Source organism: Silene latifolia, chromosome 6 (assembly GCF_048544455.1).
Source record: "Silene latifolia isolate original U9 population chromosome 6, ASM4854445v1, whole genome shotgun sequence".
Lineage (NCBI taxonomy): Eukaryota > Viridiplantae > Streptophyta > Magnoliopsida > Caryophyllales > Caryophyllaceae > Silene > Silene latifolia.
In genome coordinates, this window is record NC_133531.1 from 111,769,413 (window position 1) to 111,796,140 (window position 26,728).

At 36.4% G+C, this 26,728-nt stretch overlaps 2 protein-coding genes across 2 annotated transcripts; one reads left to right on the forward strand and one right to left on the reverse strand.

Moving 5' to 3' along the window:
- Window positions 1-924: 924 nt before the first annotated feature.
- On the forward strand, window positions 925-11,772 carry LOC141587105 (protein BREVIS RADIX-like). Its single transcript, XM_074408530.1, has 6 exons — window positions 925-1,086; window positions 4,339-4,519; window positions 9,439-9,812; window positions 10,270-10,399; window positions 10,700-11,040; window positions 11,528-11,772. Exons 2-6 carry the CDS (start codon window positions 4,403-4,405, stop codon window positions 11,604-11,606), a joined length of 1,041 nt encoding a protein of 346 aa, XP_074264631.1. The 5' UTR covers window positions 925-1,086; window positions 4,339-4,402; the 3' UTR covers window positions 11,607-11,772.
- Window positions 11,773-12,413: 641 nt separating this feature from the next.
- Window positions 12,414-24,808, reverse strand: LOC141587103 (mechanosensitive ion channel protein 10-like). The gene is made up of 5 exons (XM_074408529.1): window positions 23,834-24,808; window positions 22,174-22,522; window positions 13,882-14,005; window positions 12,905-13,401; window positions 12,414-12,809 (listed from the first exon to the last, which is right to left on the reverse strand). The coding sequence occupies exons 1-5, from the start codon at window positions 24,714-24,716 to the stop codon at window positions 12,539-12,541; spliced, it is 2,124 nt and encodes a 707-aa protein (XP_074264630.1). The 5' UTR covers window positions 24,717-24,808; the 3' UTR covers window positions 12,414-12,538.
- Window positions 24,809-26,728: the final 1,920 nt, after the last annotated feature.

Here is a 26,728-nt window from a genome sequence, read left to right on the forward strand (position 1 = left end):
TTTTAATATTATTGTTCACAACTTTTACCTTATTGCAATTAGTCTCAGCAAACAAACAAACCAAAATCTTCAAGAAAAACGGTTACTTTAAGACACTTTAAATATTAGCAAATTGAATATTACCGCCTCCCTGTGGATTCGGTACTTGTCTTACCACTAGCTATTTGTTAGTACTGAGATAGAATTACTTTGATATAGGTGACACGACTTTAGCCTTATCATATATCCGTCGAGTTGACGGCTTTTCCTCCCTGACAACCTCACCTTGGTCTGCTCGGTGTTGGTAGGGAGGTCGGATAGTTCGAGGACCGACCCACTGGGCTTCTTGGGGCGTGGTCGGCAACGTATGAGCATATGCATGTAGTCATGTAGATTTTGGGCTTCAAGCTAGTTGGAGAGCGATTCTTAACGGGCCGGACAGGGGATTGGGCCGTAGATTCGTGCCCCATCACATACTTAAGATCTATGTTTTATTATAATGAATCGTTTTATAGGATAGTTGCCCTTAAAATTAGGGTTTTGATATATACAACCCAATGGGTTGTATTTAAGAAACTAAATATGGAAAGAAGTTCTTAAGATATGCATTAGTATCTTTGGTTGGTGTTATTCTCGGACCATTGGGTTGTATAGTTGACCATTAGTTGTATTGGATTGTGTATAATTTAGTCTTGAATTCTTAACTTAATACCAAATATGAAAAATATTAAATGTTTAAATACAATCCAATAGATTGTATATATCCAAACCCAAAAAATTAAAAAGGAAAATGTAGAGAAATCTAAATTGAGTAGGCAAGAAAACGGATCCACGTCAGATATGAATGAAACTTTTTAGGCAATATATAAAACTGAAAAAATGCGAGTGAAGTAATTAACGCCGTTTTCGTGGTTCATTTAAGTATCTCAACTCCAACACATTCATACTCTTCTCAATTCTCTGTTATTCTTTCTCCCCTTCTTTCTCACTTCTACTCTACTTCCATATTTTCTTAATCACGGAGTTTATATTATTTTCGTAGCGGAAAATACTCGCATTTTGACAAGTTTTCTCTTCTGGGCTCACAACAATTACGGGATTTTTCCGGTGAGTTTCCTAAATCGTTTCATTTTTCGTGGTTCCGTAATTCGAGTACATGATTTGTATTTACTGTCGTTATTTTGCACATTTAGATTAAAATTCGTGTTTAAGATTGTTAATTGGTGAGAATGTCATAGGAATTGTGCTGTTCTTTCTTGTTTTCTTTGTTTGTTTGGATTATGAAATTAGATAATAAAGGACTAAGGAATTTGATCTTCTAATTTCAAATTGTGGTTAAATTTTGGTTTTAGAGGATACGGAGTAGTACATATGAAAGGATTTGTATGTTTTGAACTTCTTCATGAAAATCACGTTTTGATATTTATTCTATTGGTTAAGACGGTATTATTGTGGACAAAAATACCATATTCGAATACCTCATTCACTCTTTATAATGCGACTAAATGCGCTTGATTAGACCAAAAAAACTAGGTAAAATAACAATTTAAATTAATCTTGGTTAAAAAATACTCCGTATACGAAGTAATTTTCTTAAATATAAACAATGTTTTTTTAAAATATGTATTTGAAGTTTTTTTTTTGGATAAGAAAGATGGTCTCATGATTCATGACTGCCACGCCATTTCTGTTCTAATGATTTATGGGGAATATGAAGGAAATGATGACGTTTTATTTTTTCCTCATAATGGTCCGAGAATAACACCAACCAAAGAAATTTTCATTGTAATTATTTGTTTTATTTATTTTTTTTAATTAGGTGCCGTGTGATTGTCTTTTGTGAATTAAATATCCATGCCTAAAAAATACGTGAATTGGATAACACAAAATCTCATTGAAGACGGCGACGTCCATATTTTGGGTGACGGATACTCATTTCCTCTCACAAAATGACCCAATAGAGGAGAAAGAAGAAGCATACTTTACTCCCACCTTGTCCCCCCTATTCGTTTTGTGAGTGACATTACCCGTCACTTGCTCCGACCCGTCTTCAGCAAGACTAACTGATTAGATAATTTATGTGAGTTCTCTATAATTTGTTTGGTTGACATCCGAGTTGAATTCACTCGGGGTTTCCAATGACGTAGGGGCTAGACGGTCAAATTCACCCATTATGGAAGAATTGATAACAAATCAATTTTAAGCCATCAAACAAACCCGATTAAAATTTCCAATTTACCGGTCTTTATAATGACAACCAAACCACACATTAGGCCTTAAATAACAAGGATGGCCATTTTCAAATTCAATGAGAAGTGCTGTTATTATTAATAAAAAAATGGTGCCAATTCCTGCTCTATTATTGAATGACATACGAGTACAATACACAATGACATGTAACGTTGAGTGTATCTACAGCTTTTACTTTTTTTTTAGTAATTGGTTAATAGGTGTAGCACTGTTCAATAGAACAGCTAAAGTTCACAGCCCATGCAACCAGCTATAAGCCTATAATGTACGGCACATTTTGTATAAACTAAAGTAAAGAGAAAAGATAAAGACTTAAATATATGTGTCTGCTGCTTGTGCTCAATGTTTTTATTTTTTTTGAATTTTCCCTCCCTTTTTTTTTTTGGCTAATTTCTATGGTGAACCAAACAAATTGTCGATTTGGTGTTATCACCTAATATCCCAAAATCGAAAACTTAGTTGGGTAAAACAAAGAGGGCATGATTTCTTACTATCTGGCTACGCCATTGAAAATAAAAGGATACATAGTACATTTATTATACTCCTTATAAAATCTCGCCAATTTTCAAATCATTTCAATTAATACGTCTTCCGAGAGAGCACACTAAAATTATACACAAATTCTTATTTACAATGAATATATCCGTCTTAGACGATTTAAACGATGAAATAGATGCATGGGACCAAGTGAAGATTATAAAGGAGAGAAGGCATGTAGGCAAAAGCATGCACAAATAACCCAGTAACAGACCACATGTAAAGAACACTGCACAGTGCACACCCAATCTTTGGTTTGGATCTTTTCTTTTGAGTTTGATGAGTCTTTCAATGTGAAGGGGAAGATCTTTATATTATTGGGTCTTCATTTATTGTATGCACTTTCCCAGCCCCCCAAAAACATTAGCTTCTCATCTGATCCCAAGTTTGTTTCTTTATCTTTTCCTTTTATTACTGACTAGGACTTGAAAGCCTAAATTAACATGCACAGTTCACTACACCATTCTGCTGAGGTTTCATATCTTATAATCCTATTCTGCATTTCTGCTCATCATGTCGGGGTCTCTTTACTTCATTCCAAAAAAATAAAAAAACATTTATATCTTATTTTTTGTAAGACGGAAGTATCTCTATCAATAATATAGAACAAGCATATACGAGATAAAATAGAATGCTTAGAGGCTTGCAAATTGCTTGTCCCATATTTTAGGTAGATTGTTATTTGACCCACTTTAATACTAAGACGACATGTCCGTCATAAGAGAGACCATATAAAATTTATTACTCCCTCCTATCCAATCCAATTAGAGATGGAAGTGGGCACGTGGGCCATTGGACCGACACACCCATCACGGCCCATGGCCCATTTTAGCACGATACAAGATTGACACGCCCAACACGGCACGACACGACACACAACGGGTCATGGCTAGGTCAAAGTTTGAGAAAGAAGACTGTGCTTAGCCCTAACACGCCATGACACGACACGCCCAAAATACAAAGAAATAAGGCTCAAGCGGAAGAACTGGCTGGGCACGCTCAAACAAAGCACGCTGTTGACCGTGCCTAGGACACCATTTCATTTCACCGGCACGACATGACACGAATCGCACATTCGTGGGCTTAGACCGTGCCATTTTCTCCTCCAGACACAGTGGACCGGCAGGAGTTATGGGTATGGTTTCTTTTAGGGCGGGAGAGTGTAACAGAAGTATAGAGTCAAAAAACAAGGCAGGAGAAAATCTTTAATGATTGTTCACATAATCACATCTTTTACTTTTATTTAGATTAAAGTTGGCATCAATATCTAGAATGATGTTATTTTCACCTAAATTGTGGGTTTTGTTTGTAAAGATATGATTTCATCAATATTCTAATCCCTTTCTTTTGAGTTTTATTAGAGTTCTAAACCAGTATGGTGTAACACATTGTTAAATGTAGTGGGTTCCATTTTATTCCATGACACAATAAAGATTCCTTCCTTTCTCTTTAGTAAGTTTAAACCATAAACCAAACTGATCCTTACTATTTATGTACATATTACACACTACACAGGATAATGATATATATTCTGTATTTGTTTTGAATCAATTCACTATATTTTTTTATTAGAGATCCCCTTGAAAGGGACTAACGAGCAGGAGAAGGAGGACGAGGAAGAGGAGCAGGGGCAAGAATGCTAACATGTATAACATGCGCGAAGCAAACAGACGAGAAAGACGAGGAAAGAGGAGGGCGTGGAAGTGGTGGCACTGCAAATACAAGGGACTCTACCAAAGGGATTACATCTCAGGTTTACATTTGCTCCCTCTGTTTTCAAGTAATCACAATTTATTACTTGGTTGCATTATTAATTATGAAATTGAATAATTTGTAGTTGATTCTGAACTTGTGAAACTGGTTAAAGGCATTTGTGTTCTTTAGTAGGCTCTGTCACGTAGTCACGTGTTGTTTTGGGGTATGAACGAACTAGGTAGGGGACCTTAAGAATGTTGCAGGGTATATTTTTATGTAAATGACAAATTCAAAGATGGAAAGAAGATGGATTAATTGATTTTAAAATACTCTCTTTTCTATAGCCCTCTTGTTGTCAGAACATTACTACACCCATGTACAATCAAGCAAGTTATTCATCATTACAAAAATATTTTTGTGTTAAGTTAAGACCGTCTTAAACAAGACTAAATTGATACATCATATAGTCGGGATTTGAGATAAGGGTGTGAAAATATGGATTGCAAATTTCACGAGGGAACTAGTACAAGTAACATAACCTGAAATAAAATAATTTAGCAAATAATTGGGAAATTTAACTAAAAAATGTATTTTTTTAATTGCTTTGAGGTGGTCACTCTTGCTTGTCCACCTGTTCAGCCACTGTTATTCAAGGAATGATGTCAGTTTTTACGGATTTTCTAATACAACGAGTTTTACGAGAGATCGTGCACATTAAGATAACAATTATAAGATTAAAAAAGAAAAAGATGGAATAAAAAAGTAACTATTTATTATGTGAAAGGTGTCATGAAACTAATAAGAATAAGTGGTGTATTAAAAAAATTTGAGCCATGAAGTATGGTGTTACAAAATGAAGCACTTGTGAATAATGCTTTAGTGGTTGTGTGACAAATGTAAATAGTCCCTACCTAGTAGTAGTAATACGAAAAGCTTTGGCTACTAAAGATGTACCTACACAAAACTATGGAGAAATCAAACATTCGAATGTGAAGTTTAATCAGGAGTATGAATAGGACTGTTCCCACCAAAGTTGGTAGAGGAATGAGTTTAATTTCAAAAATAAAAGGTTTAAGATTTGATTATTAATGTCTTAGTGAATAAATGAAATTGAAGATTAAAGGCTATGTACCCTATATATTGTCTAGAATTCGAAAGAGACTACTCAATTCTCAATAGAAATACTCGTGATTATGTATAATACACACAATAACAACACATTCCTAAGTACTAAAGTACGATTTTATAATAGTCTAATGTAAAACTATTTTACATGTTTAAATATAATCCTTACCAACCTCAACTACATTGAGCCTTTTGGTGTTAATGCTCAATAATAGAGTTTGTGATGATAAATTTGGATATAATAAATGACTACGAGTAATTTATAAATAGAGTAAATTATTTAAATAGAGAGATTTATTATTGAGATGTTAGACTTAATTATATATAAAAACTGAGATGTTTATTTCTCTATTTGGGTTGTACATTAAAAGTACAAAATCAGTTTTTATTTTGCTCAAATTACTCAAGGTCCTTTTAAATTTTGTGTAACATGGTTTTACGTGAGAAATCGCTTTAACTTTTTTACCCAAATTTCCTATTCAAACCACTTTTTATAACTAATTGTATTTAAGTAGATAGAGTCATAATCCTTCAATTTCATGCTCCATATAATTCAGTGTAAATTCTGTTTTATTGTAATATTTGGGAATGACTTAAACGGAAAAAGGGACATGTAAAGGACAATTTGGAAATGTTTTAGTTAGAATTAAAGCCCAAAAATGTACGACTATCATTTGTTTATCCTTTTGGTTGTTATATAAGAGGAATAGAAAAGGTGGTGTTGTAGCACCAAAACTAGTTGAAAAATGATTTGAAAGGAAGGCAAGTGTGTAATATGTGACCCACTATTGAATTCTTGTCTACCATTTATATGACAAAATCATCTTATTTATTCTAAAAAGAGGGGAAGAATGCTGGTATGCGAGCACTTGTGTTGATTATATATTTCAGGCATTAGTGGAAATCAAAAGCTTAATAACCATTTATATTGGAATGATTTTTCGGGAAAAAGGGAACACGTATCTCATGTATCACACCCCTTTTAACAATTGAATTTACATGTATTTTTTCATATTTTTTAAAAGTTTATAAGTTATATTTAAATTTTGACGTCATAATTTAAAATTAACTGAATTTTTATGTATAGTTTTTGAATAATAATGTACGGAGTATTTTTTTAGCTCAATGTTTAAATGAACGAGCTCAAAATTTTTATAATAAAACTCATAATTTTTGAAATAAAATTTAAAAACTTTATTATAAAAAAATGAGAAATTACACAACCAGATGTGATGTATAATCTGGAAATCGGATTTTTCGTATCAGGGGCGGTTCTTGGGGGGGTGCAGGGGTGCAACCGCACCCCCAAAGTCAGAAATAAATAAATTATTGTGCAAATATTTCATTATTGTTTGCTTTTTTTTTTTTTTTTTTTTTTGGAAATGTAAGCTTGTCATTAAAATAATTAACCATGACCCTTACAACATTTTGTTAAGGTAAGCACTATACTTACCCTAACTCTTACATATCAACTCTATCCAGTTCATCATTTTGCTATTGTTCCTTACAATTTTAACACTATTAAGTCTTATCTGCACTTCATTATGAACCTGGCTAACTAGCAGCTCAGGCCTAATGAGTATCATTTCCACCCTACATTTGTTCCTGCTCCACCAAATATTAGTCATCAATGCAGCCAGGATAACTATTATCAGCTTCTTCCTCGCCTGATTTCTGAACCTCCACTTAAGCCACCATTCACAACATTGTTGAGCAGGTAAATGAGCAGGGCACCAGCAGTGTACTAGGTCCCTGCATTTCCTATTGTAGTCACATTTAAAAAATAGATAGATGCTCATGGTCTTTCTTCTCCAAACCACACAGGTAGCATAAATTATCCTGAGTGATCTGCATTTTCTGAAGCCTATCTTGTGTTAATAGTCTCTCCTGAGCAATGAGCCAAACAAAGAATCTGTGTCTTAGTAAAATCCACCTAACTGTCACCAGAGGCGCCCATTTAGCTTTCTCTAAATCAGGCCTAAGGAACTGGTAACCTTGCTTGATCAAATAGTTTCCATTCAGTCTTCCCATAGTGCCATAGAAGAACTGATGAAGGATAGTCTTCACTTGACAGATTTTCCGCCAAACCCAGCTGCTGTTAAATGTTGGTTCACAGATTGAATGTACCAACTTCACCCATAAATGATCTGCTTTCTGGTTCAATCCACCAAACATACTTACCAAAAAGAATAATTTGTTTGGTATATAATAAATGTTTTCTCCGTATTCTTATTTTGCGTCGGTCTGATAGCCTCGTATTAAAAAATCCTTTAAAAAAAGACTTCCTTTAAGAAAGACGTATGTGAAATATATGAGATTTTATTCTATTAATATTGATTTTGCCGCCACGTATTAAAAGTCTTTTAATTTTGTAAAATATCCGCACCCCCTCTATTTAATTCCTAAAGCCGCCACTGTTTCGTATACATCTCTCTATTTTCATGTACATCACAACCGGATGTGATGTATAATCAGAAATTACACAACCACTTGATGATCAAAAGGGGGTTCAATTCATCCTAAAACTAATCATTAAGGAGTAGCCCTTGGTTTATAAAGTGGAGTGTTGGTATATAATTTACATGTGAGTATTTCACATTACATAAAGAAGAGAGATTGTACCACTTTATAAGTCAAGGAGGCTATTCCTTATCATCAATTAATTTTAAGATGGAAGTTCATTTGTATTTATCAAGTGGTCCGTCTCTCCATTAATGTAAATCCCAAGCCTATTTTGATGTTGTACACCTTGTGGCACAAGTGTTTGGCTAACGTGATGTTTATGCCTTAATGGTGCTCCCCTTGGGTTAAACAAACCTTGGACTGTTCCCAATAGGTTTTCTTTTTCCTTCGGGGAAGGTAAGAATCCTGTTTCCTATCATGTTGTGTGAATTGTGATGTTGTCTCATAAAGAGGCAGTGAAGCATGACTATGAATAGGATGCTGTCTCTTCTAGAAGGTTGACTATTAATGTCAACCAATATTGTTAGGATTCATCCAACCCTGGATCAATCAAGGGTCTAGGATTCAGTTGGTAAGCTCCGGACTTTAGGATTGTTTTATTCTATTCTATAAACTTACTTCAAGAAAAACATAATTATAGTGTTTTATTGATCATTGTACACCCTTTTTGTAGAAGAGTAAATAATTTATATGTTAAGATTTATACTAGTCACAAACTTATAATGGTTAATATCATTCGGTCACACGTTGGTAGAAAGACAAAAATGAGAATGCGTAGAAATCATGAAAGACTTTGTTTTATCTTTATCAATATGGGTGATAGTTGACCGGCCCGTCCGTAAAGAATTATTCCAAAAATTCGAACCTAAACTTTTCGAAAAGACGCAGTTTGTGAGATATTTCCGTCATGCTAATTTGTGTTTATCCATATAGTGTCCCTAATTTATTGTACGTAGTAATCTTGTTAGATGAAAAAAATGTCATAATCAAGTACGCTCTCGTATGAGAGAACTCACTTAGTACTCCAATAGTCCAATATGGTTTTAGAGTGGCTCTCTTTCTTCCATTTGAGCGTGGCCCAGATTCGTTGCATGATTTAACAATATCGACGTAAGATTTTATGATTTAGACTGAATTCTAACGACAATGAAGACATGAAGTCAACTAATACAGAGTTTCCATTCATCAATTTCATCTATGCCCCATTTCTAGTTTAATGCAAGATAGTTTTTGAGATTTCTAATTGGGAGCTCTATATTTTAGAATGGTTAGGGAATGATGATCAAACTTGCGTTAGACATTCGATACATGAACACAGGAACAATCTCATCCTGCTGCAATACCAATGCCTCATATTCCAGAACTTAACATGATTATGATACCTTGCAGCTAAAAGACATGGCATTGAAAATATCTGGAGCTTCTAAACAGTACAAGCCTGGAACAAGCTCTGGTGATTTCAAGAAAGGCGACCGGTCTTACTTGGACTATGACACGGCCTCAGAAGGGGGTCGATACTCGTACTATCAAGCTGGAAGTTCAAGCTCAACACCTGCATGGGATTTTCCAAGCAACACGCACAATCAGGGTGTGAGGTCACATTCCAGATTTGCTGGGGGACGGGAGTCTATTGCCGATAGTGAAACGGTCATAGAGGATGAGGATGAGCCTAAAGAATGGATGGCACAGGTGGAACCAGGGGTGCACATTACATTTGTGTCTCTTCCTAATGGAGGCAATGACTTGAAAAGGATTAGATTCAGGTATAACTATCGTCTCATCTGGCTAAACCTACGTAGTTCTGTGTTTTTTTTTTTTTTTTTTTTTTTTTTTTTTTTTTTTTACGAAAATACAAGATTGCCCTAGTGCCTCATGGTGTCTGCCTGTGGAGGGATACAAATGGGAATGATTATGAGATAATTTCCGGAGGCAGAGCCATTAGTCTTTGTGGCTAGATAGGAGGAATAAAGTAAACTAGCCTACTAATTAGGCGCGCTTCTTTCATCGCCGAGCAGTACTATTTGATGCTTCTGTCTTTTTGGGTTATCTGGAATTAGCCTCTTGATATCTTAACAAAGAGCTAACATAGTGTATATCTAAGCCTCTGACCTCGCCACAATGAATCAAGAATTGCTTTGAGCTGAACTTATTGTTTTTTTTTTCCCATTTATTTTGTTGTATGAACTTTTAAGAACATTTTGTGTCTGTATCTTCGTACAGTCGAGATATGTTCAACAAATGGCAAGCTCAACGATGGTGGGGTGAAAATTACGACCGAATCATGGAGCTTTACAATGTTCAAAGATTCAATAGACAAGCACTTCAGACTCCAGCAAGATCTGATGACGAGGTATTACACATTACACAATGCTGTCTGTTTTCTAGGAGAACTGTTTTAGGTTTCTTGTTAAACTATCTATTGTTACTCCAGTTATCTTGTCAAACGGGCCATTCGGGTTTGGTCACTTTGGGGTCTATTTTGAGTCCGGCGTCGACTGATTTGGAATTTTGGTTTGGTTAAACTTCTTTACGTTTAAAGTTCTTTGTTTATATTGCATTTGGTTTTTTAGGTTTGTGTTGGATGGAGTCCGTCAGTTTTGCTGGGTTTGCTTTCCATCCTAATGGTTATCTCTTTTGAAATGATAAACAGCCTAGAGATTCGACTTACACGAGGGTCGGGTCAGTGATGGAGAGTCCTATGACTAACAAGGAATGGATACCAAGGAACTTTTACCAACCTCCTGGGAGTAAAGCATACTACCCTTCAGAGCAAGGGTACCCTGGAGGAGCAAGTGGTTATAACATGGGTGCACCAAGAGAGGCTCCTTATATGGACCCGGCACGGACAACAACCTCATCTAGGGATGACGTGTCGGTCAGCAACGCGAGTGAGCTTGAAACGGAATGGATTGAGGAAGATGAACCGGGCGTTTATATTACTATTAGACAACTGGCCGATGGTTCCCGAGAACTCCGCCGTGTTCGATTCAGGTAACATTGCATCACCTTGGCCATAATATTCGTTTCGTAGATTCTCATATAAGACTATCGCCCTTACTCATGATCGTATCTTCACATTTTAATCAAAATAGACCTAAATATCCAAAGTTATAGTATTAGTTTACTCCACAATTTAAACTATTTCAGATTATAACATTAAGTGTGTGTTTGGCCTAGTTTGTAAAAGTGTTTTTTTTGACTCAAAAACACTTTTTGGCCAAACACATAGTTTTCTAAAAGTTAAACAAAATTTCTCAAAAACTAAAAATCCATATTTTTGCCCATAGAAATAGAAACAACTATTTGTTGTTTCTGCTTTTGAAAAACACTTTTGAAAAATTAAGCTTGAAAAACAAAAACTCATTTTTGAGAATCGAGGTCAAACATGCTCTAAGTAAGATGGTCTTACACAAAACTTTTCTAGTTTATCAGTGTTGTTGGTTTTCAGAATCCATAATTGTGCTGTTTGACAATGCAGCCGCGAAAAATTTGGCGAAATGAATGCAAAAACGTGGTGGGAACAGAACAGAGAAAGGATACAAGCTCAGTACCTTTAATTTTATCATTCTTCCTAGAAACAAAATTTTCCTACTTACATAGAAAGTCCAGAGAAATATTGGTTTTGATTGGAAGTTGCATATAAATGCAAATTCAGCTTGAGTTTCTCGCGATTTGTTACTGATCGGAAAAGAAATATATAATATATAGAGGCGTTTAACATAATATCAGTTTTATCCTAGAGAAAAAAGTTTATTATGTGGTGAGGCACAATTCCATTTACCTACTCGTACAAGCTATACTACAGCTGAATGCAGCTTTAGTACAATGTTCTACAGTCTACACTCCACAGAACACAGTAACCGATGTTATTTTTCGGAACTGGAGAGGCAATTCTACAGCAAGGCATTACCTTTGCAATTTCTTCTCGAATTTTATAATACCTTTATTTTTCATATCGGTTATTTGATCCGGAATTATTTGTGTGAGGTATTATAATCTTGCCTTTGACAGTACTCTCAGCCTCAGAGATTCTGATTTCTGTAAGGTTAGCCCATTGTAAGACAATACATTTCTAGGGTGTATATAGTCGTGTTACTTTGCGAGAATCATTTGTGTATGGTGATTTAATCATGAAACAATGATTCTCGCCTAGCTGTCTGGATTCGTGTGTTTGAGCAAGTCAGGTCAACTTGCACACGTAGCAAGCCGAGCCTTAGGGTGTAGACAAAGGTGTCCGGGCTGCACAGGCTTGGTAGAGCCTTCATTACTCTGAGCCGTGTAGGCTGTATGCATGCAACGACCTTCATTTTACCCACTAGCACGAAACACCCTTGGTTTAGAGACGGTTTCATGCACGTAAATTAGACAGCAAAGATGTATACGTTATATCATGAAAAGGAGACAGAATTGCATCTTACAAACTTATACACTCAACTAACAGCATGTTTGTCGGAGAATTTCCGATTCTAATATCGTAAAACAGAGAAAATTACGCTGCAACAGGTGGAACCGAGTTGTTGATGCCGGACTGAGTGACATGAACCTCTTGTGGAAGAAGGTGGTATTTGATCCCAAGGTTTTCAAAAATCCTCTTCATTTCTAGAATAAGATCTGTTATACGAGCGGAACGTTCACCATAATTCTGATGATTGATGGTATGTTGCACACAAAGCATCATCTTCAATGTACTTAGATCTTCAATCTCTTTTACTATGATACTATGGCTTGAGTTCCAATGGTTCGGCTTGCTGTCAATGTAGCTGTGTATTCACAAATCACATACAAGTAAGAACATGTCGGATTGAAAACGTAAACAATGTATACTCTTGGAAGAAGAGTGACATGGATAGTTTACCTTTGAATGGCCTTGCGAAGGGCATTAATGGTATCAATAGGAGTAGAGGCGTCGATGTTGAAAGGGACGGCATCACCCATCTCAGGACTTCTATAGAAATTACTGATGGGTTTTGTTAGAAGAGCCGAGTTGGGATAATATATCTTCTCCATATCATACCTCAAGAATACTGTTGTCAATATATTCATCTCTTCCACTATCATCTGTACACCATCGATTTTGCAACGATCACCAATGTCGAAAGGGTGCATGACGAAGACGAAGATGATGCACTCGAAGATGGTCTTACAAGTGTTATGGAAAATGAAGCCGAGGACAAGAAGTTGGGTGATGACAAGGCCAACTACTTTAGGAGTTGCCAAGCCCATTACCAAGATGAATACCACAAGTATAACAACTGAAACAATTGCTGATGCTAACTTGTGAAGCTGTTGTACTGCTGTTTTTGTGTCATTTAGAGAGTGTGCTAATGCCTTTCTCTCAAAATAAGCCCGTACCTGGTTTTATATTTAATCATCATCACCAACTTACTACAATGGATGGAACAAAATAAAATCATCCTATATAGACCTGTCTGATCCTCTGTCTCATTTTCGTGTCCCATCTTGTATTTCACGACTTTATCTTCTGATACATAACCCTTTTCTTATATTTACACAATTACTTTTAATGATTAATGTCTATGTGTCAATCAGAGCGCTAGTGGGACAGAAGATGAGACATATAAATGAGATCGAGAATCCAAACTCCCTACCGAGTGCTTTCAATATAATTTTGGGTTTACTAGGGAAGATAGAGATTGGATCAACTCTAGCCTTAATGTAACATCTTTGCTTCGTACTTGATTTGTGAGATTAAAATTGATGATGTAGCTTTTAGCTTGTAATAGTTTGTTTCGAAATCCTTACATTTTATTAAAAAAAAAAAAAAAAAAAATCTCAAAGCATCGTGTGTAAGTTGTAACTAGGTAAACTTACCACCCAATTCCTAAAGGAGGACTTTGAGATCCTTCCGGTTTCAAGAGCTCCTTCAAAGAGAGGGAATATAGCATGAATTTCAACCCTTTTTAGAAATCTTGCCAAGTCGTCTTCCTCAATATACCTTTCAAGTAAAATTACATAATAATCACATATTATAAGAATAATTTAATAGAATTAAAAGCAATATTACATTTATGTCTATATAAAATTGTTTTACACAAGCATCTATCATATTTAAAATGTTCGGAAAATTTACGGGGTAACCTTGAGATTACTTTGCTTGTAATACCACTCCTCTTAAATAAAAAAAAAACTTTGAATGACCATAACTCGTGTTTACGAATTCCGATTTTTTTTTTTTAAATCAATTGCCTTTACAAGCATTACGATGTTTAAAAAAAGGGTTTGTAATGTTTGTAAAGGCACTCGTGACCAAAAGATATGGTCACTCAAAGTTTGTTCCGTAAAATAACTTTGTGACATACAAAAACTCTTAAGCATGGGTCCAAATGCAATTATTTTTTTCAAACTGTAGTTCTCGTAAATACGATAAATTTGAAAAAAGAATTGTCATCTTTGAGCTTGTGACCAGAGTTATGGTTACTCAAAGTTCTACGGTTAAAAAAAGGTATTAGGTGAAAAGTGGCAAATATCAAGTTAATTTTGTTTGAAAAATGTATGGTAATATTTAGATCTGGTAAACGAGTTAATCAGTTTGAGTTTGAGGTGTAAAGTATATGTGAATATTATGAATTGTATTGATAATTAGAAAGAGTTACATAGGGTTATATATATACTAATTTACATAAACTAAACTAGGTCTAACTTAGCAAAGATATACACCATAATTAGTGGAGCTAAAGTAGGTAACAAACTAACTAAATACAGAAGAATAGTTGAGATGAATCACGTTTGGTTTGTTCCACATTTGGAGGAGAGTTGACTTGAATGACTTGTATCATTAACATTCCCGCTCAAGATGGACGAGCGATAGCGAAGACAATCTTGGAAGAGAGCATTAGAAATCGTGGCTTATGGAGCGGTTTAGTTAGAGTATCCGCGAGCTGATCAGACCCGTTAATATGTTGAACCCGAATGTGACCTTTGCGAATTTGTTCCTTGACGAAATGAAAGGCAAGAGCGACGTGTTTCATTCGGGAATGAAAGACCAGATTGGCCGATTAGTGAGTAGTGCTCAAGTTATCACAATATATTGTCGGCGGGGCACTAGTTGATAGACCAAGTTCAAGCAGTAAGTTTTGGAGCCAAAGGAGCTCGGCAGAGGTGCTTGCAACAGCTCCAAACTCGGCTTCTGTAGAAGAGCATGAGACCGCTTTTTGTTTCTTGGCGGACCATGAAATTGGATTACTACCTAAATAGATAATGTAACCTGTGGTAGAGAGGAGGTCATGAGGGTCACCTCCCCAGTTCGCGTCACAAAATGCATGGAGAGACAGTGGAGTATTGGTGGACAAGTGAATAACAAGATGAAGGGTTCCGTTTAGGTAACGCAAGAGCCGCTTAAGAGCAGCCCAGTGGGTAACGGTGGGATGAGTTAAAAATTGAGCTAATTTATTAATTGAAAAGGCTATATCGGGTCGTGTAAGTGAGAGGTATTGCAAACTACCAACAATGGAGCGATAGTCGGACTCGTTTTCAACAGCGGCGGTGGTGTCTTTAATTAAGGGTGGGTGTGGGAGCATAGGGGTTGGCGCAGGTTTAGAATTGTCCATTTTGAAATTAACAAGAAGGTCATATAAATATTTGGTTTGATTCAAATGTAATCCATTTTTGGTAGGAGTGACTTCTATGCCAAGGAAGTAGGATAGAGGTCCAAGGTCTTTGAGAGAAATTTTAATTGAAATTTGAGAAATAAAATTTGTAATATGGGTTTTATGTGGTCCGGTCACAATAATATCATCAACATACACTAAAACAAATAAGGTCGTGACAGTTGTGTTGAGAATAAAAAGTGATGGGTCGGATAAGGAATTTCGAAAACCTGAGGCAACGAGGTATGTTTTTAGCTCGGTGTACCACGCGCGTGGTGCTTGTTTCAGGCCGTAGATGGCTTTGTTTAGTCTGCAAACATAAGAAGGGTTAGTTGTGTCAATAAAACCAGCCGGTTGACTCATAAAGACGGATTTCGTGAGTGGGCCCTGCAAAAAGGCATTATTAATATCAATTTGATGGAGATGCCATTTCTTAGTGACAGCAAGTGTGAGAATGAGACGGATCGTAGTTGGTTTGACAACGGGACTGAAGGTCTCGGAATAGTCAATCCCGGGGCGTTGATGAAAGCCTTTAGCAACTAGGCGAGTTTTGTGTTGCTTAAGACTACCATCGGGGTTGTACTTGATGCGGTATACCCATTTGCAACCAATAACGTTTGGAGCTAGGTGAGGGGGTACTAAGGTCCACGTTTGGTTTCGGGTCAAGGCAACGTATTCTTCTTCCATAGGTGGTGCCATTGAGGGTGAAGAAGAGCTTGTTTGGTTGTGTTTGGGGTGGCGTGTGCAAGAGACAGAGTAGCTGCTTTGGCAAATTTGTCATTCTGGAAGTATTTGGGGTTAGGTTTAATAATATTATTCGATAACCGGGTTTGGTGAACTGGTGGGGGAGGAGGAGGAAGGGGCGGGAGGGGGGGGGGGGGGAGAAGGTGGAGGCGAGGGAGACGAAGGTGGGGTGATAGCAGGGGTTGAGGCTGGAGTTGTCATGGCAGTGGGTGAGGGAGGAGATTGCAGGCTGGCTGGCTCACTGGAAGGGGTAATGGGAGGTTGGGTGGGTGATGGCTGCGGTGGAAGGAGAGGGATAGTGAGAGTGCACCATTGGCTTGGGGTATGGACGGGTTCAAGAGAGGAGGCAGAGAGCTTGAGATACGGAAATTCCATCTCAATGAAGCGGACATGTCGCGAGGTGTATATTTTATTAGTGGTGGGATCGAGGCAAAGATAGGCACTTTGCGTGGCGGAGTAGCCAACGAAGACACAAGGGATCGATTTGGGGTCAAGCTTGTGAGTAGTATACGGTTTTAGCCACGGGTAACAAAGACAACCAAAGGGACGTAGTTTGTGGTAGTTGAGTTCTTGGCCGAATAAGAGTGTATATGGAGCCTGGTTAGTGAGAGTGGTGGAGGGAAGTCGATTTATAAGATAGGTAGCTGTAGAAAAAGCATAGGGCCAGAATTTAGTTGGCATTTGGGCTTGAGTGAGTAAAGCTAAATCGGTTTCGACGATATGACGATGACGTCGCTCCGCAAAGCCATTGTGCTCGGGTGTGTGCGGAAGAGACGTGAGGTGAGTGATGCCATTATCGAGTAGAGTAGGGTTTAATTTAATGTATTCACCACCGTTATTCGAATAAAATTGACGGATAGGTCGTTTGAAATTTTTTTCGGTAATTCCTTTAAATCTGGTGAAAGTGAGTAAGGTGTCGGATTTATTTTTTAACGGATATAGCCAGAAATAATGGGTAAAATGGTCAACAAATATAACATAGTACTTGTAGGAATCGTCGGACACGATTGGTGAGGTCCAAACGTCGGAATAAACTAGGCCGAATGGTGCTGTAGATTTGAGAGAAGAGATTGAAAAAGGTAACTTGTGGCTCTTGTTTATCAAGCAGGAATTACAATGCAAAAATTCGGAAATTCGGAAATTAAATCTAGAGTTTAATAAACGCAAAGTATAATCAGAAGGGTGCCCTAATCGAGCATGCCACAAATGACTCGAGGACTTATTGGCGGCTAAGGCTTGAGGTGGCGTGGTGGAGGGGCTCCATTGGTATGACCCGTCAACGAATGATCCTTCAAGCAGAGTTTCCCCCGTCTTGATTTCCTTAAAACAAAAAGAGGTAGAAGAGAATAAGGCATAAGCATGGTTATTGACACAAAATTGTGAAACTGATATTAAGGGTCGTGAAATTTGTGGGACAATAAGAACATTAGAAAAGCGTAAAATACGAGTAGAGGTAGGGATAGAGAAAGAACCGAGGTGGGAGATAGGCAAGGACGAGCCATCACCAATTACAAGATCGTCTGGTCCGTCATAGGGTGTGTGGAAGTCAAGGGTATTGAGGTCATTGGTAATATGGTGAGAGGCTCCACTATCAATGAGATAGAAAGAGGAGGAGCCTGCGGTGGTGGTGGCAGTGTGTGCGGTGGGGCGTGGTTGTTGTGCAGGAGGTGGAGGGAACACGACATTCGGATAGTCCCTTTTGAAGTCGGGACAGTCACGAATGACGTGACCAGTAGCACGATAGTATTGGCAACGTCCTTTGAACGGGTTTGGATTTGGGTTGGTGCTGGTCGAGCCGCGCTGGAAGTTGGTGTGTTGTTGTTGTGGATGTGGTTGGTTGGTGGTGTTGGAAGGTGAATAGCGGTGATTGTTGTGGTTGTTGTAGAAAGGCCGGGTATAGGCAGCATGAGCGGAGGGGTTAAAGACGATGTTGGTGTTTGCGGAAGGCTGATTTTGAATGGTTAATTCATGTTGAATTAATTTTTCATGGAATAATTCAAATGAAATGGGTACGTCACGAGCTCTAACGGCATCGATAACGGGTTTGTATAAATAGTCGAGGCCGTTAATTATGTGAGTGGTGATATCCTCGGCATCGACTGGTTTGCCGAGTTGTGCAAGTTGGGTGGTGCACGCTTTAATAGCAAGCATGTATTCGGATATGGTTTTCCGGTGTGAGAAATGGTGCGAAGACGATCCTTCAATTGAAGAATATGTCCTCGGGATGGATTGCCGTAGGTGGTGGCTAGGGTGGTCCAGGCTTCGTGAGACGTGTTAGCGTCGAGAAGGACAGGGGTGACGGCATCATCTAATGTTCCGGCAAGAGCACCTAATATTAATTGGTCTTGACGGAACCATGTTTCATAGGAAGGATTAGGAATGGGTTCGGGATCGGGTTTGGCTGTGGTGGCGGCAGGTGTAATGGTTTTGGGTGGTGCTTTGGTGGTGCCATCAAGGTAGGAGAAGAGGCCGAAGCCTTGAAAGAGACGGCTGATTTGGTAGTGCCATGCTCGATAATTGGTAGGGGTTAGTTTGGTGCAAGACGGAAAAGAGACAGAGAAGAGGGGCTTGGTTGGTTCAGCCGAGTTAGGGATTTGGGTGTTGGTGGTTGCCATGGGTAGACCGTCGTTGAGAAGGGCAGCGAAGGTGGTTAGTATAGGATCGATAAGAACCTGATACCATGTAAAGTATATGTGAATATTATGAATTGTATTGATAATTAGAAAGAGTTACATAGGGTTATATATATACTAATTTACATAAACTAAACTAGGTCTAACTTAACAAAGATATACACCATAATTAGTGGAGCTAAAGTAGGTAACAAACTAACTAAATACAAAGAATAGTTGAGATGAATCACGTTTGGTTTGTTCCACATTTGGAAGAGAGTTGACTTAAATGACTTGTATCATTAACATGAGGTAGGTTAATTTGGGTTTAGGTTGTTTGGTTTGCAAAAATTCGGGTCGGGTAGAATTATTTCGGGTTCGGATCATTTTTGGGTGGGTTAAATATTCGAGTTGGGTTGAATAAGGTTAGGTCAATTCGAATCTCGTATCAGATTCGGGTCCTTAATTTTGATACGAGTCGGTTTCAAATTGGGTTATTGCAGATCGAGTTAGTTTTGCCTAACTCAACCTTAAGGCTGAAGCACAAGTAGCCAAGTCGTAAGAAGTGGTATGTAAAATCTTCAAGTGACAAGTGTCAAGCGTGAAATGAGGAATGAGCTGGTCCCTTGCTCCCAACCAATACAACAAAAATGCCCTCTCCACTCATAAAGAACATAATGAAAATGTTTGTATAATGTATAGGCATATGACATATGATGAATCACTCCAGCAATCTTGTATGTTAAAATTGGATTCTATAACATAAAGTTCTACCTTGGCCTTTTTAAGGAGGCTTTGTATCCAACTTTTATTTGTTTATTATCCTACACTTTTCTTATCTCTCATACATGTGATGACGTCTTTCTTACCCATGTAAGAAACGGCGTACGTCATAAATTGGGAAAAGAAACAATCAACATATATAATAGTTTTGATTAGGGCTGAACAAACCGGATATCCGATCCGGATTTCAAAACCGGATCAGATATCCGAATTTAAAATTTTCATTTTTCCTGATCTACATCCGATCCAAATAATTCGGATATTCAAAAATCTGCAATCCGAAAATTCGGAGATCCAGATTGCGGAAACCGGATTCGATCCGGATTTTAATGTAAAATAAAAATTTCACTGAGGCTGGTGGTATTGGCTATTGGCCTATTGGGCTATTGGCAGACTAAAACTAAAGGCAATTTCGGTTTATTTCGCATCTTGCAACCCCTATAGAAAAGGTAACGTTTTCGATCACATAAATTACAAGTATCGATCGCATAAATTACAAGTCTTTTTTGCCTAAATTACAAGTCTTTATTACAAATTTCAAAATTAGTTTAAAAACCGCATAAACGAAATATAAAGTTTTCCTTCTTTTTTTTATACAAATTTTTAAAATTCGGATCGGATTCGGATATCCGATTTTAAGAAAATCACAAATCCGCATCCGCTCTAGTTTATTCGGAAAAAACCGGATCGGATATCCAATTTAAATGGTATCCATATATTCGGATTTTTTTCGGATTTCGGATCAGATTCGGAAAATAAATCGGATCAAATATTTTTTGCTTAGCCCTAGTTTTGCTGTAGTCGTGCACATTGTTGAAAATAAACTCATTCACCCATTTACAAAGACTAGACAACTCTTTATCTCTTAAAACAAGGTGTTATCGAGTGATACTGAATTTCAGTATCACCCTCTCATATACACAATGAGTACCTCACATTAGAAAAGAAAAATGTATAGGGTTTATATTTTACATGTGAGCGCAGTACCATCGTATGACTTTGAGATTATAAACTCAAACCGTTTTTTTATTATAACAAATAAAGGCAAAGACAACTAAAATTGAAGGACGGTTTGAACAGGATAACATTGTCATATAATCCAACCTAATAACGACAATGATTAAGTTAAAACCGTAGTCAAAAGTTTTAATTTTGTCAAAAGATACGACAACGATTTTTCAGAATAACCATTATCATAAACTTGTAACAACGGTTTTAAAGTACGTCAAAAGATACGACATGATTTCTCAGAATAACAGTTATCATTGATAAACAAATGACCGAGACGGGAGGAGTACGCCCATAATTCTATTAGATACACTCTTCATGAAATCATCCTTTTATTTTTGACTCCAAGAAAGTGTATCCTTGCACTTGCTTGTACATACCTTTAACACCATGTTATGGCTGTGTTGTACATAGAGTGGACTTAATCGAATTATTCCCTCGTACTTCCACGTTGTTTATATGCAATCACTAACATTTCCAAACTTGGTTATCAAACTTTTAGTTACGAGAATGCATTTCCAATAACTCGATCACAGCAGCGCATTGATGAAAGTGGAATTTAGCGACCACACACAGTTTATCAAAGTGGAGTACCTGTTCATAGTGCTATATCACAATGCCTAGAAAGTTTATATCTATTCAACTTTTTAATTATGTATGTATGCCTAATGTTCTACTACAATCCCAATCAATAGGCCCCAATTAGTGGGGAATCCACTCTTTATGTATCTTCTTCAAAATAAAACTCTAGATATTATTGGAAACTTTAATATAATAGACTTAAAATTCATTTCGAATTAGTAATCGATTCATTAAATTGTAACAAAAAATTTCGGTTTTTCTAACGTATGCATTTAGGGCACACATTAATTAATAAGCCGAATTCTATGGTAATGGTAAAGTTTCATGTTTCTATGTTGCCCCTTCCCCTCTTCTTTTTATTACATGAAATTGATTTCTTACTCTAGAAACCGAATTTACATAGGGAACTCCTTATTGTGTAACTCAATGGCTAATGAGCTCCTTATGTGTATGAAACTTCTTATTTATTCACCATTACTACCCTCCATGGCTCCAGCCTCCATGTAATTAGAAAATAAAGATCGATCTTACGGTGTAGGTATGGATCAATGTGATAATTTTGGTTAAGTAATTCTATAATTAAAATTCGTTGATTTTTCACACCTCTATACCTAAATTCTAAAATTGCCACGGGATACGATTACATTACGAATTAAAATAGATTACCAATTAAAACTTGTTATAAAGTCAAAAGTATATTCATTATATATTTAGGTTAGTCTCACAACAATCTTAATATAAGACCATCTTAGACGAGAAATTAAGGTGAGACAAGAGGAAGGGCGTACTTGGCAGCACGTTTCGCAACGTTACGGAAAATGCGTTTGGCAGTGGAACGAGCCTCCCATTCACTAGTAATCTCAGATTCAGCTTTACCAAATTCATCAACAGTCTTAGAAATGGTAGATAACCCTGATGATCTTATGTAATTCATCAACCTCTTCATGCTCCAAACCGACGTTGTACTCTCCATACTTAGTTTCTTTAGCTTCTCTATGTCTAGTTTTCTTGTTCCATATTTCTTTGATGATTTGTATGTGTTTCTTGCTTCCTTCCATTTTGCTGGCAGTGACTTTGAACCCTTTTGTAATGTTCCTTTGTGTTCTTCTTCCCATAGTGTCTCATCCATTGGCCGACCTGCATGCATGCATGCATCCGTCATTGAAATATTCCGTTTACTGAATTAATAATTTATGAGACTAATTATCCAGTCGAAATACGATATTGTTCACTTAGACATCAAAAATACAATTATCATTTTCTAAAAAAAATACTAAAAATTACATAGTAAATTTAACAATATTTAGGCAATTGTCATTAAAGTTGAAGATCACGCCATTAATAATATTGTCCGACCATGCACAAAAGCTTTCAAATCTTTTTGTTTCTAGATGAAATGATGTGGTCTAGATACCTACTTTGTGATGGGCAACCAAAACAATTTCTCAAAAGTCTTGATAATCGTCTATCATGTCACACACTTAGACATGACAGATCATGTGAATACGATTTTGTAAGTAACAACACACTAGTATACTCACTTCGAAAATTCTTTAGAAGTGACATGTAAGTTTTAGTGAATATGATCAACTTGCTTAACTAAATCTTTGTCTTGGTACAACATGACGCACACTACCACTTAGAGCTATAAACGAGCCGATTTGTGTTCAAACACTCGGTCTCGACTCAACTTGTAATTTTAAGCTTGGGCTCAAATTAGACTAGAAGCTCGTCCAGCCTAAAAACAAATATTATAGGGTTTTTCTAACCTATGCCAACTAGACATAGGATAAGGAATCAAAATAAGAAAGAATTAAATGCAAAATAACATATAATTTGAAATAAAATTAATATATATAAAAATTTTAAACGAGCCAAAACGAGCTTTCAAGCTTAGCTAGCCATGCCGAGTTCAGGATTGACTCGGTTTTAACCAGCTCGAGCTTGTTTTGACCGAGGATGAACTGAGCTTTGACCTAGCTGATTTCGAGGACTCGACAAGCCGACTCAAATCATTTACAACCTTAGTAACACTAATAGTCTCCTCAATCAATAACCAAAAACAATAACCATCATCTAATTCAAAGGAAAAACAGTGAGTGTTGAGTATTAACGTATACAATATATCATCTAATCCACCATTTTGGCATAATAAGATTAGATAAGAGTTAGGGAGCATATGAGACATCGGATGAAGCATTTTTCTGCCATGGTCCGAGACTAATGTGTCAATCGTCACACTTTCGACAATTTTATAAAGAGTACTCCGTTTTATCTTATTTTGAATATCAAGTTATAAACAATTTATTTACACAAACAAATATCCCCTCTGTCACAATAATTTATTTACATTTTATTAAAATATTCCTAATAAACAATATAAAAAGTAAATAAATTAAATGATTTGACACGAAGGGAGTAAAGGAAGAAGAGAATCGAAGCACTGACCTGAGAGAGTGTCAAGTATGTAGTGATGAAAAACACTTTCCTTCATCCTATCAAAGTAAGTTCTAACATGAAAAGAAGAAGCAAGAGTTTTAACCAAAACAATCTTGATCAACCATATAGTTGCTCCTATTAGAACCGCTATTAAAAATTGTGACACTTTTTTCACCACTTTATTTTTCTTATGAACTTGAGCATTAAACACACATGTCCATGCTAATAGAACAAGTCCAAGCCACACACAATTTTGTATGCTTTTTCTTAATCCATACACAAAATACAACACTTTCTCCCTTAACATGAAGTTCCTCTCTATGAGAAATACCATCAAACCCACCACCCATCCGGAGCAAAGCCGGCCACTAAGGATCACCATCATTATCATGCTCCATTGCCATGGCTTTAGCCCTAATGCAAGGTGGCTTTTTAATGACCTTACCATGAATGAGAGTATCAAACATGTCAATATGATGAGAAATAGAGACCATTCTATGAGTCTCTTGCAATTGATCTTCTTCTTCTTTTTCTTCATAATCTTGTGGTAAGTACTCCCAATATCGTCGTCATCATCTTCATCGTCAAATTCATCATCCGATGACATATCTGAACTACTAGAAGGGTTATTGATTTTACCCTTGTCGTCTTCTTCAAAAAGGGCCAGATCTGGATCAGATCCAAGAACAGTACTCATTCTACGACGAAGGTTAAACTCAACATTTCGAGCTTTAGGTTTAGACAAGCTAAGACGGCGTAGGGTGGTTCTTTTTCGAAGTGTAGTGGTTCGATCCATGGCATTGTTGGAGGAATGGTCATTAGATAAGGATTGTGTGCCTTGAGTTTGGCCTTCGGATGCCATGAAAAGGATAACTTGATCACCACCTTCCATTTTTCGGGTTTTTTGGTTACTAGAGAAGTTAAGCTAGCTACACTAGTTTATACTTGCGTTATCGTAGGATTATGCTTGATAATGGTCCCTTCTATATGGACGAAAGCCTTATTATAGTGCGTGAGTATTGAGTAATGCAAGTCCATGTAATATGATGGAGTGATACTCTATGGAAAGTGATTGATAGTAAAAAAAAATGTAGTACAAATCCATTCATCTAATATCAAGTATATATACAAGAGTATTCTATTGTTATACAAGATCAGAATCATATCAAATTGCTACTACCTATCCTAGTATAAGATAATACTAGTTTTAAACCCGTGAATTTCACGGGCTGTTTTAGATTCAGATGAATAGAATTAGCTAATATATGTTACCATTAAAAAGAGAAATATAATCGCTAAAATAATTCTTATAAATATAAAATGGAACAAATTAGAATGGTTATTTGTACAATCTTAATACCATATGTCCATATGCATCTAAAATTCTAAAAGAAGACCCGTGAAATTCACTGGATTATAATTTAATTTGTTTATATAGAACATGTTTGTATAAATTTCAAAAATTAGTATGTAATTATCATTTATATAAACAATCTTTGGAGATGTAAGACTTACGAATTAGAGTTGTTGGATATGTTTAATGTAGTACTTTTTATTTAAATCAGATGGATAGTTATAAGTTTATGAAAAAATTCCGTATTCAATTATTATTTATAATCGCACTATTTATTTTTTTAAATATAATAATTGTCATGAATGGTATGTGCCTATGTGGGACTGCATGCTCATTGCATGATTATGTGCATTTAAACCTGTCAAAGCTTGACCTGACCCGTAAACCCGACCCAACCCCGTATTTAATGGCTAAGCCCTTAAGGACCAGTAAATTTTGACCCGCGACCCGAAATAAGCCGTTATTTTAGGGTCAAAACTGGACCAGACCCATTCGATGGGTCAAAGATAAATCAACAATATTATTAAAATATTGACATTTTTATATTTTATTTAAAATAATAAAAAAAATCTTTTTAATATTTTAAATAAAAAACAAATTTTAAAATTAATTTTGTATAACTTTTATACTCCATCATTTAACATAGATACGATATGTAATTAATATAATTAAGAGTACATTATTAATATTAAATATGTTTAATTTTAAAAAGTACGTTTTTTTGGCTGAAAAATGGTAAAATAAAAGACGTCATTAACTTTTTTTTTACCTTTATTCTCACCCTAATCCAACCCGAGATCCGAGACGTATTTGACCCGACCCGTATGACCCAGCACGTTTGTCAGGTCTATCGGCTATGGTGGATGTCACAAAGGTGTTTTTTAAGCCATGGATCTGGTGAGGGTGTTTTTATATGTTTTTCTAGTGAATTTTTTTACCATAATATTAGATGATAGTATAGGAATAGGAAGGAATACGAATGTAAAATTATACATTTTTATTTTATAAACGGTAGAGATAATACATGAATAATATAAATGGAAGATTGTGGTCAATGCATTTAGTATGGGTATATTGGAGAATCTTGAATGCAATATATGCAGATGGAGTATAAATTTACCATGTAATCATTGCTTCACCCATAAAATGCCATATCAGCGGTTATGTTAGAAGATTAATATATATATAGATATAGATATGCGTACATACTTAACAATGGAAACAATCAATAACAGTACAATAGAATCAAATATTCACAAGATATCTTAATAATTGTAGATACCTCATTTCTGCACCTCCCGTAAACCACCCGGTGATGATTGAGCCGCATGTTTGGTACGCGGAACGATTTGTGACAGTTCGTAAGTTTATCGTCAAGTGATCGCTCAAACATTTATGTCTACCTCTTAATTGTCATCTACGTGCCGATACGGTCGTTTTGGCAGTAATTAGAGTACATTTGGAGTCCGGGCCTAAAACCGTCTTCATTTCCTGACAACCGTACCGAGTCAGAATGTTCTGGAATATTCCGGATATTTCTATTCCATATT

Bases quoted from the DNA above. Each gene is read 5' to 3' on its own strand.
- LOC141587105 (XM_074408530.1), top strand. From the start codon at position 4,403: ATGCTAACATGTATAACATGCGCGAAGCAAACAGACGAGAAAGACGAG. The intron at 10,400-10,699 runs GTATTACACATT...AATGATAAACAG, and splicing joins CAGCAAGATCTGATGACGAG to CCTAGAGATTCGACTTACAC. The intron at 11,041-11,527 runs GTAACATTGCAT...TTGACAATGCAG, and splicing joins CTCCGCCGTGTTCGATTCAG to CCGCGAAAAATTTGGCGAAA.
- LOC141587103 (XM_074408529.1), bottom strand. From the start codon at position 24,716: ATGGAAGGTGGTGATCAAGTTATCCTTTTCATGGCATCCGAAGGCCAA. The intron at 22,523-23,833 runs GTCAGTGCTTCG...GCATGCATGCAG, and splicing joins CATACTTGACACTCTCTCAG to GTCGGCCAATGGATGAGACA. The intron at 12,810-12,904 runs GTAAACTATCCA...GTGAATACACAG, and splicing joins CTTCGCAAGGCCATTCAAAG to CTACATTGACAGCAAGCCGA.